The sequence below is a fragment of the Scyliorhinus torazame genome, chromosome 2 (assembly GCF_047496885.1).
Source record: "Scyliorhinus torazame isolate Kashiwa2021f chromosome 2, sScyTor2.1, whole genome shotgun sequence".
Lineage (NCBI taxonomy): Eukaryota > Metazoa > Chordata > Chondrichthyes > Carcharhiniformes > Scyliorhinidae > Scyliorhinus > Scyliorhinus torazame.
The window spans coordinates 98,390,473-98,409,980 of record NC_092708.1 but is presented as its reverse complement, the minus strand read 5'-3'; the positions used below and the strand labels follow the sequence as shown (position 1 = coordinate 98,409,980).

Below are 19,508 nucleotides of genomic sequence, written 5' to 3'. Positions count from 1 at the left end.
AACGTATGCCAGATTGTCATTGAGATGGACTGTGGGGGTAGAAGTTTTGTTTGCTTACTTTAGCTGAGGGCTTCATATAGAAGTCAGTTGACATTTTGGTGTAGACTGCAGCTCATTGAGTAGGGAAAGCCAAAGGAAATAAATGTTGATCAGGCTCGCACCATAAGCAAAGAAAATACTAACTTTATCGTACGCTGCATGGAATATGGGTGGGGGCTTGAGTTCTATTTGGAATGGTGAGGGTAAAAGCAGCTGAAAGATTTTCCTAGTTTGTAGCTAGAGGCAGCTTCGTAGCAGAAGTCAGTTTGGAGATTTAGGATTTAGAAGCGGAGGAAACTTGGAAGATTTACCTAGCTTTGAGCTAGAGAAAGAAATCTACAGTATCACTTGATTAAAAATCAGCAGTTAGCTTGTAGAGTGCAGTGAAGCCCAAGTTTGAGCTGACAAGTAAACAGTCATGAGGTTTTGAAGATAATTTGGACAATTGCTTAGCCAAAAGCTGATTGGAGAATCACCATGTCATATCTCGTAGAAATATGAAATACATAGGAGAATTAGAGAGAATTCTAGAGAACTGTGGCAAATCTCTGGGTTGGTTGCAGGAAATGTGAATGAACGTTCAAGGTTCTTGCAATGTAAAAGGGCACTCCTTGTTAGGGGATTGGGTTAAAAGAACCAAGTTCATAGCATAAGTAGTTATGAACGAGTCATATGGTAGTACCGAACTATTGCTGAAAAAATACATTTTGTCTAAGCTTTCATATTGCATATCATTGTTGCTATCAGGGCAATCACAAGAATATCAATGTCAGGACAAGCAACAAATTTATACTATGTGAGAGGAGAGTGTTGATTGGTTGGTAAGTGGACTATGATTAATAGAGGCTTTGCCATAGAGAATGTACCAGTTAATGGTGACTGACAATTAACTGCCAAGCATTGTTTGAAAATTTAACCCAGGTAGCTTGACTCTGATTGGTCAAGGCACTGTCCTGAGGAATGAACCAGCGAATGGCTCTCACTTATTTTGTTCGGGTGCACGGAGGGAGAATTCAGAATGCCCAATTCACCTAACAAGCACATCTTTGGGACTTCTGGGAGGAAACCGGAGCACCCAGAGGAAACACACGCAGACTCGGGGAGAATGTGCAGACTCCGCACAGATAGTGACCCAAGCCGGGAATCGAACCTGGGACCCTGGCATTGTGAGGTAACAGTGCTAAGCAATTACAGGCATGTTCTCATAAGTTAAAGAGCACTAATGCAGTTAAGCAGTGATTTTCGTTTTTGCTTGCATTATGTGAGCTGTGGGTGGGTGGGATCAGGGGGCATTGATGGCTTTGGGGGTGGGGGCTTTGCGGCATAGCCTCCACGACGGCCGACGCGTAAGAGACACCCCCGCCGCGCATGCGCGGGGATGACGTCAGCAGCTGCTGACGCTCCGCACATGCGCGGACTTCCGCCGGCCGGCGAAGTCCTTTCTGCCCTGGCTGGTGTGGCGCCAAAGGTCTTCCACGCCAGCTGGTGGAGCGGGAATCACTCCGGCGCGGGCCTAGCCCCTCACAGTGAGGGCTTGGCCCGTAAAGGTGCGGAGAAATCCGCACCTTTGGGGCGGGCCGATGCCGGAGTGGTTCCCGCCACTCCATCCCGCCGGGACCCCCACCCCGCCGGGTAGGGGAGAATCCCGGCCCATATTACTCACAGCCATGTTACAATTGCAAAATCGCCTTCCTGCTACAGTAATTTATACTTATTCAGGTAACCACTTTCAGCTGATTGCTAGTTAACTGCCGCTGATGGGCAGCTTTTGTTAACTATGTATTTTTACTAGCTTGCAATTTCTTTTGCCATTTTAAATTTCTAAGCCATATTCTAAATATTAATCTTAATCACAGTTTGAGAAAAACTTACCAGTATATTTGCACCTAATGTGGCAAATGGAACTACTGTTAATTCACCAGTGCACTGTGATATCATGTTACTGCTGTATCGTGTTACGTTATGTGTTTAACCCTGTGGGCTCCACCTATGGGCCATTGTACGGCTTCACCCACAGGGGGATATGTCGGGGCATGTACAGGCTCGCCCATGGCTCCACCCCTTACAGGAAGTATAAAACGCGGCCTTCAGGACCCGCGACAACGCAGAATCTCCGAGCAGAAACTTATAGCCAAGTTCCGCACACATGAGTGCGGCCTCAACCGGGACCTGGGATTCATGTCGCATTACATTCATCCCCCACCATCTGGCCTGCGAAATCCTACCAACTGTCCTGGCTTGGTACAATTCACACCTCTTTAACCTGGGGTTACCCCATCTCTGGATCTGTAAAGATTTAATCACCTGCTAATGCTCGCATTCCAAGCATTGTTTGGCATCTTTGAATTTGTCTATATATGTGTTTCTGGAACAGACCTCTTCATTCACCTGAGGAAGGAGCAGCGCTCCGAAAGCTAGTGACATCGAAACAAACCTGTTGGACTTTAACCTGGTGTTGTAAGACTTCGTACTGTGCTCACCCCAGTCCAACGCCGGCATCTCCACATCAGGAAGTATAAAGGCAGCTGACCTGCAGAGCCGCATTCATTGTTGTACCGGTCACAGGCAGGTTCAGTTGTAAGCTGATTAAAACCACGGTTTACTTCTCAACGTGTCTCTCAGTGAATTGATGGTCGCATCAATTTAATCAGCTTAAAATACTACGATGGAATCAGCCCTCAAACCTGATAGACTGGAACTCGATCCACAGGCCGCAGAGGCGAAATAATTTTTTTTACATTGACTTTGATGCTTCAAGGCCTATCTCGCCGCGACGTCTACGCCATCCGTCACGGTCGAACAGAAACTGAGTCTTCTCCATGCACGGGTGAGCCATCGTATTTCTGTCCAGCTTGACGGCAGCGCGTCCTATACAGAGGCGCTCGCACTACTCAAACTCCTCGACGTGCGGCCTGTGAACGGGGTCTACGCGCGACGCAGCTTCACCACTCGCCGCCAGCACCCCGGGGAGTCACTAGATGACTACCTACGCGACCTCAAAGCCCTCGCGTGCAACTGTGACTACCAGGCCATTACGGCCCCTCAGCATATGGAGCTCACTGTCCGAGACATTTACGTGGCGGGGTCCGATCGAACTATGTAAGACAGCGCCTGCTGGAAAAAGGGGCCCAGGACCTGGAGGACACGGTAACACTAGCTATCTCTCTGGAGGTCGCGTTTCAGAGCCTTACTACGTTCCCCGCCAACCACGCGACCCCACTCGTGGGCCCCCGACCAGAGACTACCCCAGGCTTGTGCCGCGCGGCCGCCCGTCCATCATGGGGGGCTGCCCTGCTATTTTTGCGGCCAGTCCCAACACCCCCGACAGCACTGCCCGGCCCGCAACGCGAACTGTTGTAACTGTGGGCGAAAAGGACACTTCGCCAAGGTCTGCGTGGCCAGGTCTAAAAACTCGAACTCACAGACCCGTTCCACAGGCCCTCAGACCCCGCAAAGTGTTAGCGTGTCTGCCGCCTCCGCCTCCGCACAACATGTGCGACTCATGGGGGCCGCCATTTTGGCCATTCTCCCCCACACGTCCAGCCATGTGCGATCCATGGGGTCCGACCATCTTGGCCGCCATCTGCTACACCACCCGAGATGTACGAACGACATGGACAGCACCTCCGATCATGCCGCCGGCTACCCCCAGCTCAGCGCGGTCACCCTGGACCAGTCCTGACCGAAGCACCTCCGGAGCTCCATGATGGTCGTCCGGGTAAACGGGTACGAGACACCTTGGGCGCGATTCTCCGCACCCGCGACTAAGTGCCCACGCTGTCGTGAACGGAGTCGAGGTTCACGATGGCGCGAAACGGCCCCGATCCCGACCGATTCAGGGCTCGAAAATGGGCTAGGTTCAGGGCCGCGAGAAACTCGGGGGGCCGTGTCGTGAAAACCGCGTCGTCACCGCGCGACGCCCGAATGACGCGGCGCTGCGTCATAAATGAATCGGGGGGGTTGGGGCACCAGGGGGGGTTTGGGGGGGTCAGGGCGCTCAACGATTTACTCGACCCACATGAGCCCCGGGACCCCCCCCCCCTGGAGCGATGCCATGGTGTGCTGTCTCCTGAACCAGCAAAAATGTTGTTTATTTCTGCACGCCCTGATGATACCCACCTAATTGTGATGCTTTATCCAACCCCCCCCCCCGCCCAGGACAAGACAGCTCACAACCAGCGTGAGCGTATGAGAACCGGAGGGGGTTTTCCTGTGCTGCACCCCCTAAACGCTCACGAGCAGAGGGCCCTGGACCTCGCTGGGGGATCCGCCACCCGGGAGGTCGCGACATGCCAGCTCGGAGGCGCAGAAGCAAGTGAGAGAACTCTGCATGTCCTCCCCACCCCCAACCCGTCATCGTCTCCCTCACACATTGCCCACTGCAGCCTCGATCCCCTCCCCCCTCACACTCATGCCACTGCACCCTCGCTCCCCTCCCCCCCTCACACTGTGCACCCACCACCACCATACACCCGTGCCACCATGTCTAACGAACCCCGAATCTTTATGTTCCCCAGGGCCACCCGCCGAACGTCCAGGGACGTCTTGCCCAGGAAACAGCGGACCATCGCCAAAGACAAGCGCACCCAGGGACGCACGCCAGAGGTTGGCAGTCGGTTGGACAGGAGGGCAAACCTCTCAGTATGGGACGCAGGACCGGGACGCTCACATCACTGAGAGAGACAATTGTGAGGGGCACAGGGCGGACATTCATGAAGAATCGCACATCACGACCACACACTCCGTGGAATCACCTGCAGGTCCAAACGACATGGCCCGCATGCAGCTTGCGCCGGGCCATGAGTGGGAGGAGAACAGACAAGAATTCCTAACGGATGATGACCTTGAGCTTGCGGCACTGCTGTCTCCCACACCATACACCATCACAGAAACACCCACCTCGGTTGGGCATATAATTGATGAGGCTCCCGGGTCACGGTCTGGTGCGCACCCCACATCTGACCCGGTACAGCAGGTGGAGTTTGGAGCAGCCGAGGGGCTGGACGGTCGGAGGGCAGCCCAGGCCCAGCAAACAGCTGCCACCCAGACGGTTCCCGGGTTCCTGGATGTACTTGACCCACCCGGGCAACCGATGCATGTGGACACCCAGGGACTGAATAACGGGATGAGGGCCATCTTCCAGGACCTGCACACGCAGTTGGAGGAGTCCATCCGCGTCCAGGAGCAGGGAGTGGTGCCGCTCATCGCAGCCACCCAGGCCGACACCGCACGGGTGGCGTCCGCGGTGGAGGCAATGGGTGAAAGGGTTTCGGCCATGGGTCAGGTTCTGCAAGGCGTTGGGCTTAACGTGCACGCGTCATCCATGGCCCAGGAGAGGGCTGACCTCTCACAGGTTGCCATGCGCCAGAGCCAACATGACATTGCTGCCGCTCTCCGGGCCCTGGCCGAGTCTCACCATGCCATGGCCCGGTCCCAGCAAGCGATGGCACAGTCCCAGCAGTCGGTCGCGGAGAGCATTGACCGCCTGGCCCACGTGATGGATGGCGCCGCGCACTCACAGGTTGAGATAGCACAGATCTTGGCAGGAATGTGGCACTCCCTGGGCTCCGTCTCGGCGAACATTCGGACCGTGGTCGATACCGCTGCAGGCCTCCAGGACTGGCAGCGCCAGGTGTCGGTGGTGCGACGGGGCATGTCTCCGAGCGCACCTCCGTCCCACAGTGAGGCTCGGGAGCCACTGGGCTCCCGAGGGAGGAGGAGGTTCTGGGGCCCGTCCCGGTAGCTCCACCAAGGGACGTCCCGGTACACTCGGCCTCCCCCCGTTCCGTCCCTGCCGCAACTGGTGGGCAGCGGGCAGGTCAGGGTGGCACCACGCCATCCAGCACGCCCGCCGAGCAGCCTGGCCCATCGAAGCCGGGCCGCCCCAGGAAACGCGTGCCGAAGGGGAGCCATGTCGAAGGACGTGATTCTCAGCAGTCTGTCTCCACTCCTGCTGTACCATCTGGGGAGACACCTAGACGTAGTGGTAGGTCCCGTAAGGCAAAAGTGTAAGGCACGTAAGAAGTTGGCACGGGTGCAGGGCACAGTTTAGTTGTAGGGGGTAGGGCACCTATGTTAATCACACAAATTTGGTGCCAGGGGGCTCGTGAGGGTGCCCGATTGGCGTAGTGGTATACGAGCCGTTCAAGGTCTGTTCCGGGTGTGCTGTCCCTTTCCCCCCTGCCTCCCATAATCGGACACCGTTGTCCTCGGTACACCGACGCCAGCCACCCCACACGGGCATGTGGTGAAATATCCGTCAGGAAGGCTGTGACCACCGGAGTGCATGGTTCAGCTATAGCCATGAGTCAGACCTCGGCTGGCGAATCTGAGCACACAGCTCATCGCAGAGCGGGCTGTCATCATTCAACATGGCACTGATCACACCCGCTTACCCAATCCCCACTGTTGTGCAATCCCGTAGTGCCGCAGAGGTAAGGTGATGTGGAATTGGTACCATGAAAGCGGTGCGGGGGTGCGGGGGGGGGGGGGTGGTGGGCGCTGTGTGCTGCCCGTGTACAGGACTGGCGGTGCAAGTGGCAGTGTTCAGCGAATCCCACCCCCACAGTGCGTGAACCGTGCGGCCACCAACGCGTCGCGTGCCCGCTGTCCCCGGCGGTGCCGTCGTGCAGCCTCCTGGACGTAACCAGCACCTGGGCCGTGTCTGTGTCCTGCGCCCCTCCCCCCACCCTGATGCGCGCCATCATCCTCATCCTCCGCATCCTCCTCTTCCTCCTCCCCCTCGTTTGCATTAGCTCCGGTGCCGTCGGGTCCTCCCTCCGACTCTTCCACCAGGGCATCTCCCCTCTGCATGGCAATGTTGTGCAGCGCACAGCAGACCACAACCACTGCAGGGCGCCTCTGGATCGGTCCAGGCATCTAAAACGCACTTTCAGCACGCCGAAGCACCGCTCCACCACACCCCTGGTTGCCGTATAGGCCTCGTTGTATAGGCTCTCCGCGTTGGTCTGAGGCCTCCGTATTGGCGTCATCAGCCATGACCTCAACGGATAGCCCATGTCGCCCAGCAACCAGCCCCACAGCCGGGGGTGGTGGGGTGGCGTCCCTCGAACGTTGCGGGGATGAATGACTGTGCCAGAATATAGACGTCATGCACACTCTCGGGGTACTTTGCACACACGTGCATGCTCTTCATGTGGGGGTCGCACACCACCTGAATGTTCATGGAGTACGCGCCCTTTCTGTTCATGAACACTTCCTTGTTGTCTGCAGGCGGGCGCATGGGGACGTGCACACCATCGATGACACCCTGGACCATTGGTATCCCGGCCACCTTGGCGAATCCACGTGCCCATGCTTCCTGCTGTGCTCGGTCCTCGGGAAATTTATGTACCTTACCGTGATGGCGTACAGGGCGTCGGTGACGGCCCTGATGCACCTGTGGACCGATGCCTGTGATATCCGGAGAGATCCCCGCTCGGCGCCTGGAAGGAACTGGTCGCATAAAGGTTTAGGGCCACCGTCACCTTGACGGAGACTGGTATCGCGTGTCCTCCACCAGTTCCAAGTGGTGTGAGGTGCGTCACGAGGTGGCATATATGTGTGACCATCTCCCTGCTGAACCGTAGTCTCCTCCTGCATGTGATGTCCGTTAGGGCCTCGAACGACATTCTGTCACGGTACACCCTCGGCCTTGTTGGACGCCTGTGGCGCCCTGGCACCACCACCAGTGGATCCTCCAGCTCCACCTGCTCCTTCTCCTCCTCCTGCTCCCCCCAAGCACTTCCTCTGCATTCCTCGCCGTCGGGGGAGGGTCAATGTTCCCCTCGGCATCCCCCTGGACATTCAGGGCTTGAGCGCCTGCGGCCTGCGCGGCGACGACGGGCCACTCCGCGGCCATCCCCTCTGCTGCACCGGCAACCACTGCATCTGCAGCCACTGTGGACCGTGTGACTCTACGCTGCCGGATGGCAAACTCCAGAGCTGCGGCTCCAACCACGGCAGTGAACATCGCTGTCTGGTTGGCATACATGGGGGGCAGAGAAATGACATGTTACACGGAGGTTCTTCCACACCTCGCCAGCCGGGTTGCATGGGATCCCTGTGTGCCCCGGTGGGATGGTCGCGCTGCAGATACGCACCCAGCCTAACACCTGGTCACTGTCTGCGCCCAACGGTCAGTTCACACCGTCCTCCTCACCAGTGTGCCACTCGCCTGTGCCCATCAGCCACACGGCAACCTGCGGCCGTGTCCTCGTCACCGTCCTGCCATATCAGGGCGGCTGACATGTGGCATCCGCAGATGGACGATACCATCCACACTCTCCCTCACCCCCCTCCCACCTGCACACTCTCCCTCACCTCCCCCCTACCACCTGCACACTCTCACTCTCTCCCCCCTCCCACTTGCACACTCTCCCTCACCCCCCCTCCCACCTGCACACTCTCCCTCACCCCCCCTCCCACCTGCACACTCTCCCCCCCCCCACCTGCATAGTCTCCCTCATCCCCCCTCCCACCTGCACACTCTCCCTCTCTCCCCCCTCCCACCTGCACACTCTCCCTCATTCCCCCTCCCACCTGCACACTCTCCCTCACCTCCCCCTCCCACCTGCACACTCTCCCTCATCCCCCCCTCCCACCTGCACACTCTCCCTCTCTCCCCCTCCCACCTGCACACTCTCCCTCACCCCCCTCCCACCTGCACACTCTCCCTCTCTCCCTCTCCCAACTGCACACTCTCCCTCATCCCCCCTCCCACCTGCACACTCTCCCTCATCAACCCCTCCCACCTGCACACTCTCCCTCTCCCCCCTCCCACCTGCACACTCTCCCTCACCCCCCTCCCACCTGCACACTCTCCATCACCCCCCTCCCACCTGCACACTCTCCCTCATCAACCCCTCCCACCTGCACACTCTCCCCCTCCCCCTCCCACCTGCACACTCTCCCTCACCCCCCTCCCACCTGCACACTCTCCCTCTCTCCCTCTCCCAACTGCACACTCTCCCTCATCCCCCCTCCCACCTGCACACTCTCCCTCATCAACCCCTCCCACCTGCACACTCTCCCTCTCCCCCCTCCCACCTGCACACTCTCCCTCACCCCCTCCCACCTGCACACTCTCCCTCATCCCCCCTCCCACCTGCACACTCTCCCTCTCTCCCTCTCCCAACTGCACACTCTCCCTCATCCCCCCTCCCACCTGCACACTCTCCCTCATCAACCCCTCCCACCTGCACACTCTCCCTCTCCCCCCTCCCACCTGCACACTCTCCCTCACCCCCCTCCCACCTGCACACTCTCCCTCTCTCCCTCTCCCAACTGCACACTCTCCCTCATCCCCCCTCCCACCTGCACACTCTCCCTCATCAACCCCTCCCACCTGCACACTCTCCCTCTCCCCCCTCCCACCTGCACACTCTCCCTCACCCCCTCCCACCTGCACACTCTCCCTCATCCCCCCTCCCACCTGCACACTCTCCCTCACCCCCCTCCCACCTGCACACTCTCCCTCACCCCCCTCCCACCTGCACACTCTCCCTCACCCCCCTCCCACCTGCACACTCTCCCTCACCCCCCTCCCACCTGCACACTCTCCCTCATCCCCCCTCCCACCTGCACACTCTCCCTCACCCCCCTCCCACCTGCACACTCTCCCTCACCCCCCTCCCACCTGCACACTCTCCCTCTCCCCCCTCCCACCTGCACCCTCTCCCTCACCCCCCTCCCACCTGCACACTCTCCATCACCCCCCTCCCACCTGCACACTCTCCCTCATCAACCCCTTCCACCTGCACACTCTCCCTCTCCCCCCTCCCACCTGCACACTCTCCCTCATGCCCCCTCCCACCTGCACACTCTCCCTCTCCCCCCTCCCACCTGCACACTCTCCCTCATCCCCCCCTCCCACCTGCACACTCTCCCTCACCCCCCTCCCACCTGCACACTCTCCCTCACCCCCCCTCCCACCTGCACACTCTCCCTCATGCCCCCCTCCCACCTGCACACTCTCCCTCACCCCCCTCCCACCTGCACACTCTCCCTCACCCCCCTCCCACCTGCACACTCTCCCTCATCCCCCCTCCCACCTGCACACTCTCCCTCACCCCCCTCCCACCTGCACACTCTCCCTCACCCCCCTCCCACCTGCACACTCTCCCTCTCCCCCCTCCCACCTGCACACTCTCCCTCACCCCCCTCCCACCTGCACACTCTCCATCACCCCCCTCCCACCTGCACACTCTCCCTCATCAACCCCTCCCACCTGCACACTCTCCCTCTCCCCCCTCCCACCTGCACACTCTCCCTCTCCCCCCTCCCACCTGCACACTCTCCCTCATGCCCCCTCCCACCTGCACACTCTCCCTCTCCCCCCCCCACCTGCATAGTCTCCCTCATCCCCCCTCCCACCTGCACACTCTCCCTCTCTCCCCCCTCCCACCTGCACACTCTCCCTCATTCCCCCTCCCACCTGCACACTCTCCCTCACCTCCCCCTCCCACCTGCACACTCTCCCTCATCCCCCCCTTCCACCTGCACACTCTCCCTCTCTCCCCCTCCCACCTGCACACTCTCCCTCACCCCCCTCCCACCTGCACACTCTCCCTCTCTCCCTCTCCCAACTGCACACTCTCCCTCATCCCCCCTCCCACCTGCACACTCTCCCTCATCAACCCCTCCCACCTGCACACTCTCCCTCTCCCCCCTCCCACCTGCACACTCTCCCTCACCCCCCTCCCACCTGCACACTCTCCATCACCCCCCTCCCACCTGCACACTCTCCCTCATCAACCCCTCCCACCTGCACACTCTCCCCCTCCCCCCTCCCACCTGCACACTCTCCCTCACCCCCCTCCCACCTGCACACTCTCCCTCTCTCCCTCTCCCAACTGCACACTCTCCCTCATCCCCCCTCCCACCTGCACACTCTCCCTCATCAACCCCTCCCACCTGCACACTCTCCCTCTCCCCCCTCCCACCTGCACACTCTCCCTCACCCCCTCCCACCTGCACACTCTCCCTCATCCCCCCTCCCACCTGCACACTCTCCCTCTCTCCCTCTCCCAACTGCACACTCTCCCTCATCCCCCCTCCCACCTGCACACTCTCCCTCATCAACCCCTCCCACCTGCACACTCTCCCTCTCCCCCCTCCCACCTGCACACTCTCCCTCACCCCCCTCCCACCTGCACACTCTCCCTCTCTCCCTCTCCCAACTGCACACTCTCCCTCATCCCCCCTCCCACCTGCACACTCTCCCTCATCAACCCCTCCCACCTGCACACTCTCCCTCTCCCCCCTCCCACCTGCACACTCTCCCTCACCCCCTCCCACCTGCACACTCTCCCTCATCCCCCCTCCCACCTGCACACTCTCCCTCACCCCCCTCCCACCTGCACACTCTCCCTCACCCCCCTCCCACCTGCACACTCTCCCTCACCCCCCTCCCACCTGCACACTCTCCCTCACCCCCCTCCCACCTGCACACTCTCCCTCATCCCCCCTCCCACCTGCACACTCTCCCTCACCCCCCTCCCACCTGCACACTCTCCCTCACCCCCCTCCCACCTGCACCCTCTCCCTCTCCCCCCTCCCACCTGCACCCTCTCCCTCACCCCCCTCCCACCTGCACACTCTCCATCACCCCCCTCCCACCTGCACACTCTCCCTCATCAACCCCTTCCACCTGCACACTCTCCCTCTCCCCCCTCCCACCTGCACACTCTCCCTCATGCCCCCTCCCACCTGCACACTCTCCCTCTCCCCCCTCCCACCTGCACACTCTCCCTCATCCCCCCCTCCCACCTGCACACTCTCCCTCACCCCCCTCCCACCTGCACACTCTCCCTCACCCCCCCTCCCACCTGCACACTCTCCCTCATGCCCCCCTCCCACCTGCACACTCTCCCTCACCCCCCTCCCACCTGCACACTCTCCCTCACCCCCCTCCCACCTGCACACTCTCCCTCATCCCCCCTCCCACCTGCACACTCTCCCTCACCCCCCTCCCACCTGCACACTCTCCCTCACCCCCCTCCCACCTGCACACTCTCCCTCTCCCCCTCCCACCTGCACACTCTCCCTCACCCCCCTCCCACCTGCACACTCTCCATCACCCCCCTCCCACCTGCACACTCTCCCTCATCAACCCCTCCCACCTGCACACTCTCCCTCTCCCCCCTCCCACCTGCACACTCTCCCTCTCCCCCCTCCCACCTGCACACTCTCCCTCATGCCCCCTCCCACCTGCACACTCTCCCTCTCCCCCCTCCCACCTGCACACTCTCCCTCATCCCCCCTCCCACCTGCATACTCTCCCTCACCCCCCTCCCACCTGCACACTCTCCCTCACCCCCCCCTCCCACCTGCACACTCTCCCTCATGCCCCCCTCCCACCTGCACACTCTCCCTCACCCCCCTCCCACCTGCACACTCTCCCTCACCCCCCCTCCCACCTGCACACTCTCCCTCATGCCCCCTCCCACCTGCATGCCGCTCCCTCACCCCCCTCCCACCTGCACACTCTCCCTCACCCCATCCCCTCCCACCTGCACACTCTCCCTCATCCCCCCCTCCCACCTGCACACTCCCTCTCCCCCCCCTCCCACCTGCACACTCTCCCTCTCCCCCCCCCTCCCACCTGCACACTCTCCCTCTCCCCCCCCCTCCCACCTGCACACTCTCCCAAACCCCCCCTTTGGCCGCAGCCTTCTCGGGGAAGCCGACCCGGTCTCCAGGAGCTCCGGAACAGTCCGCTCACCTCCTCACTGCTCAAGGTCAACCAGCACGACTGGCTGACGACTTTAAATAGCAGGTGTGAACGGCGACGGCGTGAACTGGGGTCACGCCGCCGGGACTTCGGCCCATCCGGCCCTGAGAATAGCGGGGGTGGCGGAGAATCGCCATTTTGGGTGTCTTGGGCGATTATCCGGGCTGCGCCGGGCGGAAATCGACAGGGCCGTTCTCGCCTCTTGGGTGAATCGCGGGAGGGCATCGGACCGGCGTCACGGGGAAAAATGGCGTGCCAGGTGATTCTCCCACCCGGCGCGGGTGCGGAGAATCGCGCCCCTTGCCTTTTCGACTCCGGGAGCACAGAGAGCTTCATTCACCTGGACATGGTAAGACGTAGTTCGCTCCCAATATTCCCGAAGCGACAAACTATCTCCCTTGCCTCTGGGTCGCACTCGGTGTAAATCCAAGGGTGCACTACTGCAGCCCTAGCAATCCAGGGCACTGAGTACGCTAATTTTAAACCATATGTGTTCCCAGACCTCTGCGCTCCTCTCCTCTTAGGACTCAATTTTCAGTGCAATCTCAGGAGCCTAACTCTTAAATTCGGGGGGCCCCTGCCCCCGCTCACCATATGCAGCCTCGCAACCCTAAAAATCGACCCTCCCTCCCTCTTTGCGAACCTCACCGCCGATTGTAAGCCATTAGCCACCAGAAGCAGGCGGTATAGCATGCAGGACAGGACGTTCATTAGGTCCGAGGTACAGCGTCTCTTGCGGGAAGGGGTCATAAAGGCCAGCAATAGCCCCTGGAGAGCTTAGGTGGTGGTCGTCAAGACCGGGGAAAAGTTCCGGATGGTGGTTGATTACAGCCAGACCATTAACCGCTTTACGCAACTCAATGTGTACCCCCTTCCCCGGATTGCAGACATGGTAAATCAGATCTCCACGGTAGATCTGAAGTCTGCATATCACCAGCTCCCAATCCACCCGGAGGACCGCCACTACATGGCATTTGAGGCAGATGGCCGCGTTTTCCATTTCCTCCGGGTCCCCTTTGGCATCACAAACGGGGTTTCGGTGTTCCAACGAGCAATGGACCGAATGGCGGACCAGTACGGGCTGCGGGCCACGTTTCCGTACTTGGACAATGTAACCATCTGCGGCCATGATCAGCAGGACCACGACGCCAACCTCCACCGATTTCTCCAAACCGCCCAAAAACTCATCCTCACCTACAACAAGGAGAAATGCGTTTTCCGCACAACCAGGCCAGCCATCCTCGGCTACGTCGTGGAAAACGGGGTCCTAGGGCCCGACCCTGACCGTATGCGCCCCCTCCTCCAATTCCCTCTCCCTCACTGTCCCAAGGCACTGAAGAGGTGCCTTGGATTTTTCTCCTATTACGCCCAGTGGGTCCCCCAGTTTGCGGACAAAGCCCGCCCATTATTTAAGGCTACCATTTTTCCACTGACAGAAGAGGCTCACCTGGCCTTCAACTGCATCAAGGCGGACATCGCCAAAGCTGCAATGCGCGCGGTGGACGAGTCCGCCTCCATCCAGGTGGAGAACGATGCCTCAGAGGTCGCTCTCGCCGCCACCCTTAACCAAGCAGGCAGACCGGTAGCGTTCTTTTCCCGCACCCTCACCACCTCCGAAATTCGACACTCCTCAGTCGAAAAAGAAGCCCAAGCCATCATGGAAGCCATACGGCACTGGAGGTACTACCTCGCGGGTAGGAGGTTTACCCTCATCACCGACCAACGATCGGTTGCCTTTATGTTTGACAATACGCAGCGGGGCAAGATCAAGAATGACAAGATCTTGAGGTGGAGGATCGAACTCTCCACCTATAACTATGATATAGTATATCGTCCTGGGAAGCTCAACGAGCCCCCAGATGCCCTGTCCCACAGCACGTGCGCCAGCGCGCAAGACGACCGATTACGTGCTATCCACGATGACCTCTGCCACTCGGGGGTCACCCGGCTCGCCCACTACATCAAGGCCCGCAACCTGCCCTACTCCATCGAGGAGGTCAAAGCTGTAACCTGAGACTGCCAAATCTGGGCGGAGTGTAAACCGCACTTCTATCGGCCACATAAGGCCCACCTGGTAAAGGCTTCCCGGCCCTTTGAACGCCTAAGTATCGATTTCAAAGGGCCCCTCCCCTCCAAAAATCGCAACACGTACTTTCTGAACATCATAGACGAGTTCTCCCGTTTCCCGTTTGCCATCCCCTGCCCCGATATGATCACTCCCACAGTCATCAAAGCCCTGCATAGTGTCTTCACCCTGTTCGGTTGTAGCCACCTAAATTGGCCAACTCCCGACTCAAAATAGCGAACGGCAAAGGCTGATAGGAAAGTCAGCCAACAAGACACAAACCAGCAGCTGCAGGTTTGCTGTGTATTTACCTCTGAAAAGGCCAGACAACATCGATACCAGCGGCCATCAGCATAACAAAGTAACAGCCATCTGCATACTGATGAGCAATCCCCGAGAACAATAAGTAACATTTTGGACACACAAAGCAAAGCCAGACTCCTCGGCGCCAGCAGGAGCCAACACAAAGGAGGTGAATGAGCACCTCAAGACTGCCCATCGATCAGGGAACCGCTCCAGCATTGGAGAAAATCGAACCAAGCGATTGGGACAAAGTCCAATCACTTTGGACCAGGTACAGGGTCCGCCCCGAAAGGCGGGAAGGCCCTGGGGACTGTAAGAGTTAAGCCCCAAGTTCAAATCGCTCTCTTCACTGTTCAGCAGCTCCTCTTCACTCTCTTCTTCCTGCCCGGGTCACCCAGCAACACGAAGCAACATTGACCGTGACCGGTGCAGTGCCGACCGACAGAAGTAAGTCTTAATTCAACGCTCGCTACGAGATAGGCGCTCCTAGCTACCAATCTGTACCAACTTCAAATCCCGCAGGCTCAGAACCCGAACGAAAGGCCATTTGTTCCCCTGACCTGGTGGGCCAGTCTGAAGTTACGTATAGGCCTGTTAGTTGTAGAAGTAGCTTAGACGTAGAATTTGTGCATGAGTAGCGATTACTGTGTATAATAAATGTGCTTTGATTTAAATCTTACTAATCGGTGTATTGATCATTACTCGGACCTGAACCTCGTGGCGGTATCATAAAGATACTTGGCGACTCGATTCAATTGCTCTGTTTTATTACCTTTGCGTGTGGAGCCAGCGGCCATCAGCATAACAAAGTAACAGCCATCTGCATACTGATGAGCAATCCCCGGGAACAATAAGTAACATTTTGGACACACAAAGCAAAGCCAGACTCCTCGGCGCCAGCAGGAGCCAACACAAAGGAGGTGAACGAGCACCCATCGATCAGGGAACGGCTCCAGTATTGGAGAAAATCGAACCAAGCGATTGGGACAAAGTCCAATCACTTCATAATAAAAGGTAATAAAACAGAGCAATTGAACCAAGGCAAAGTTAGCAACACAGTTTCCCCAGCTATGTCCACAGCGACAGGGGCTCGTCGCTCATGAGCGACGAACTGCATCAGTACCTGCTCAGTAAGGGCATCGCCTCGAGCAGGACTACCAGCTATAACCCCAGGGGAAACGGGCAGGTGGAGAGGGAGAACGCGACGGTCTGGAAGACCGTCCTACTGACCCCACGGTCCAGGAATCTCCCGGTTTCTCACTGGCATGAGGTCCTCCCCAATGCGCTCCACTCTATTAGGTCCCTCCTTTGCACGGCCACAAACCAGACCCCTCATGACCGCTTGTTCGTTTTCCCTGGGGGAGCTACCACAGGGGCCTACGTTCCGCCCTGGCTGATGACATCAGGTCCAGTCCTCCTCCGAAAACATGTTCGGAGCCATAAGACCGACCCCCTGGTAGAGAGGGTCCAGCTCCTGCACTCCAACCAACACTATGCGTATATCAGACACCCCGATGGCCGGCAGGATACCGTCTCCCTCCGGGACCTGGCGCCCGCAGGCTCCGACACCACGACCACTACTGCATCCCTCACACTGTGTCCCGTCCAACCTCCCATGTTCAGCGCCCCCACCCCTATCCAACCTCCCATGTTCAGCGCCCCTACCCCGATATGGTTCTCGCGCTCCCTCCCACCCGCCGCACCGGTCCACAGGAATGAAGCTCCGGAAGAGCTGCTCCAGGAGTCCACGCCTGTGCCTGCTCCGGGCCCAGCTCCACAGCCACCCTAAACAGTTGCAACACCAGTGCTTCGGCGGTCGCAACGTACGATCCGGGCACCAGACCGACTGAATCTGTAAACCCGTCACCCTCGCCGGACTTCATTTTTTAAACAGGGGGTGAATGTGGTAAATGGAACTACTGTTAATTCACCAGTGCACTGTGATATCATGTTACTGCTGTATCGTGTTACGTTATGTGTTTAACCCTGTGGGCTCCACCTACGGGCCATTGTACGGCTTCACCCACAGGGGGATATGTCGGGGCATGTACAGGCTCGCCCATGGCTCCACCCCTTACAGGAAGTATAAAGGCAGTTGACCTGCAGAGCCGCATTCATTGTTGTACCGGTCACAGGCAGGCTCAGTTGTAAGCTGATTAAAACCACGGTTTACTTCTCAACGTGTCTCTCAGTGAATTGATGGTCGCATCACCTAATTCCTGACTTTAGTTCCCAGTTTATGAAGCAATGGGCGGGATTCTCCGGCCACATCGGCCCGGCGACTGGAGAATCCCACCTGAGGTCAATGGGCTTCTCCGTTGTTCGCGTCTCGCCGGGGCGGAAGAATCCAGCCCAATGTTTCCTGAACACAGTGCTGCACAGTCTCTGTGCTGTATGTTCGGTGTAAAACAGATTGGTGACTTACTATTGCCCGTTCCGCACTATCGCACAAAGTGAAGATCTACTTGACTTTCTCCAAGGGGGATGTCAAACCACCAGATACTTTGGGGACTTTCCACAGTGTGGAGAAACAATAGATCAGTCTGTGATTTACCCCGGACTGCTCTCATATACTTTCTACAGGTAAGATGTTTCTCTTGGTTGAGGAGTCTAGAACCAGGGGGCACAATTTCAAAATAAGGGGAATGCCACTTAGGACTGAGTTGAGGAGAAATCTCTTTTACACAGAGGATTGTGAACCTTTGGAATTCTCTAACCCAGTGGGCTGAGGAAGCCCTGTCATTGTGTATGTTTAAAGCAGAGATTGATAGATTTCTGATTAACAATAACGTAAAGTGTCATGGGGATCGTGGGTTTAAATAGCATCAAAGTGACTGATCAACCATGATCGCATTAAATGGCGGAGCAAGCAGAACGGGCTGAATGGCCTACTCCTGTTCCTACTTCCAATTCAAAATTCAGACATGACCTATTGCTGAGTTATCATACAAGCAAAGACTTACAATAACAGAAATAAAAGCTACTAAAAACCTCTCTATAGGCCAGACAGAATTTTATAGAATGCTATCAATATGATATTGTCACAATGATGAGGAATGTGCCCTTTTAGAAAACTTACATCTTGACTGAACAAGCCAATCCAAAGAGGAAAACCATCTGACTTCACCAAGCTCTTCAGGAACAAATGCTGAGATTCATTATAGACACTGACGAGTTGATATCCAGACATTTGACATTGTTGTAGTGCCGTATACCAAGTCACCTTGTTCTGAATTAACATGTAATTGTGGTTTCCATATTCTGTCTTTGTAGGCGGAGGCTCAAAGTGACCTGGGTTCGGGTCTAAACATACAAAAGATGTTAAAATTAAACCACAAGTCTTTATTCACCATTCATAGCATTTTACACCTTGACAAAAAACATGACTGATTTACAAACTGGAACATTTTAAAGAGACCTAGAGATGTTTAAACTGTTGAAACTTACTGTGTTCAGACACTGAGGCAATGTTATAAAATACAGGCAAAAATCAAGTTAGGTGTCAGGATTCTTTTTTCCTTCCATATTGTTGGAAGTTCTAAAACAAAAAGCCACCCAAGGACATAGTGAGATGGGCACATTAGAATCATAGAATCCCTACAATGCAGGAGGCCATTCGGCCCATCGAGCCTGTACTGACCCTTCGAAAGAGCACTCTACCCATGTCCACTCACCCATCCACCCAGCCCTGACCCCATAACCTAACCCGCACATCCCTGGACACTAAAGGGCAATTTTATTATGGCCAATCCACCTAACCTGTACATCTTTGGACTGTGGGAGGAAACCGGAGTACCTGGAGGAAACCCACACAGACACGGGGAGAACGTAAAAACTCCACACAGACAGTGACCCAAGGTCGGAATTAAACCCGGGTCTCTGGCGCTGTGAGGCAGCATGCTAACCACTGTGACACAGTACCGCCTATTCATAAGGAAATTTATAAATTCCTGAGTGAGGAGCAATAAAAAGTGTTTATGCAGGCTTGGATGAGGTAAACCATAGGTGACCATAGACTCTTGGAGGTTGCTTAATTCCTAATGCAGTTGGATAGGAGTTGTCCCAAGTTCATAGATTTTATAGAATTTACAGTGCAGAAGGAGGCCATTCGACCCATTAAGTCTGCATCAGCCCTTGGACAGAGCATCCCACTTAAGCCCAAACCTCCACCTCATACCCGTAACCCACCTAACCATTTTGGACACTAAGGGCAATTTAGCATGACCAACCCACCTAAACTGCACATCTTTGGACTGTGGGAGGAAACCGGAGCACCCGGAGGAAACCCATGCAGACACGGGGAGAAAGCGCTGTCATGAGAATGTCGCTTTAAGAAATGGTTAGCTGCTCATGTTACTGCAGTGATGT

The 19,508-nt window shown here is 57.3% G+C and overlaps 1 protein-coding gene across 1 annotated transcript in view; it reads right to left on the bottom strand.

Annotated features, from left to right (window-relative positions):
* ly75 (lymphocyte antigen 75) overlaps positions 1-19,508 on the bottom strand; it is a 228,516-nt gene that overhangs the window by 21,554 nt on the left and 187,454 nt on the right. The window contains exon 30 of the mRNA XM_072474567.1: positions 18,220-18,443. Within this exon, the coding sequence (XP_072330668.1) occupies positions 18,220-18,443 (224 nt within the window). The remainder of the gene's footprint in view (positions 1-18,219; positions 18,444-19,508) is intronic.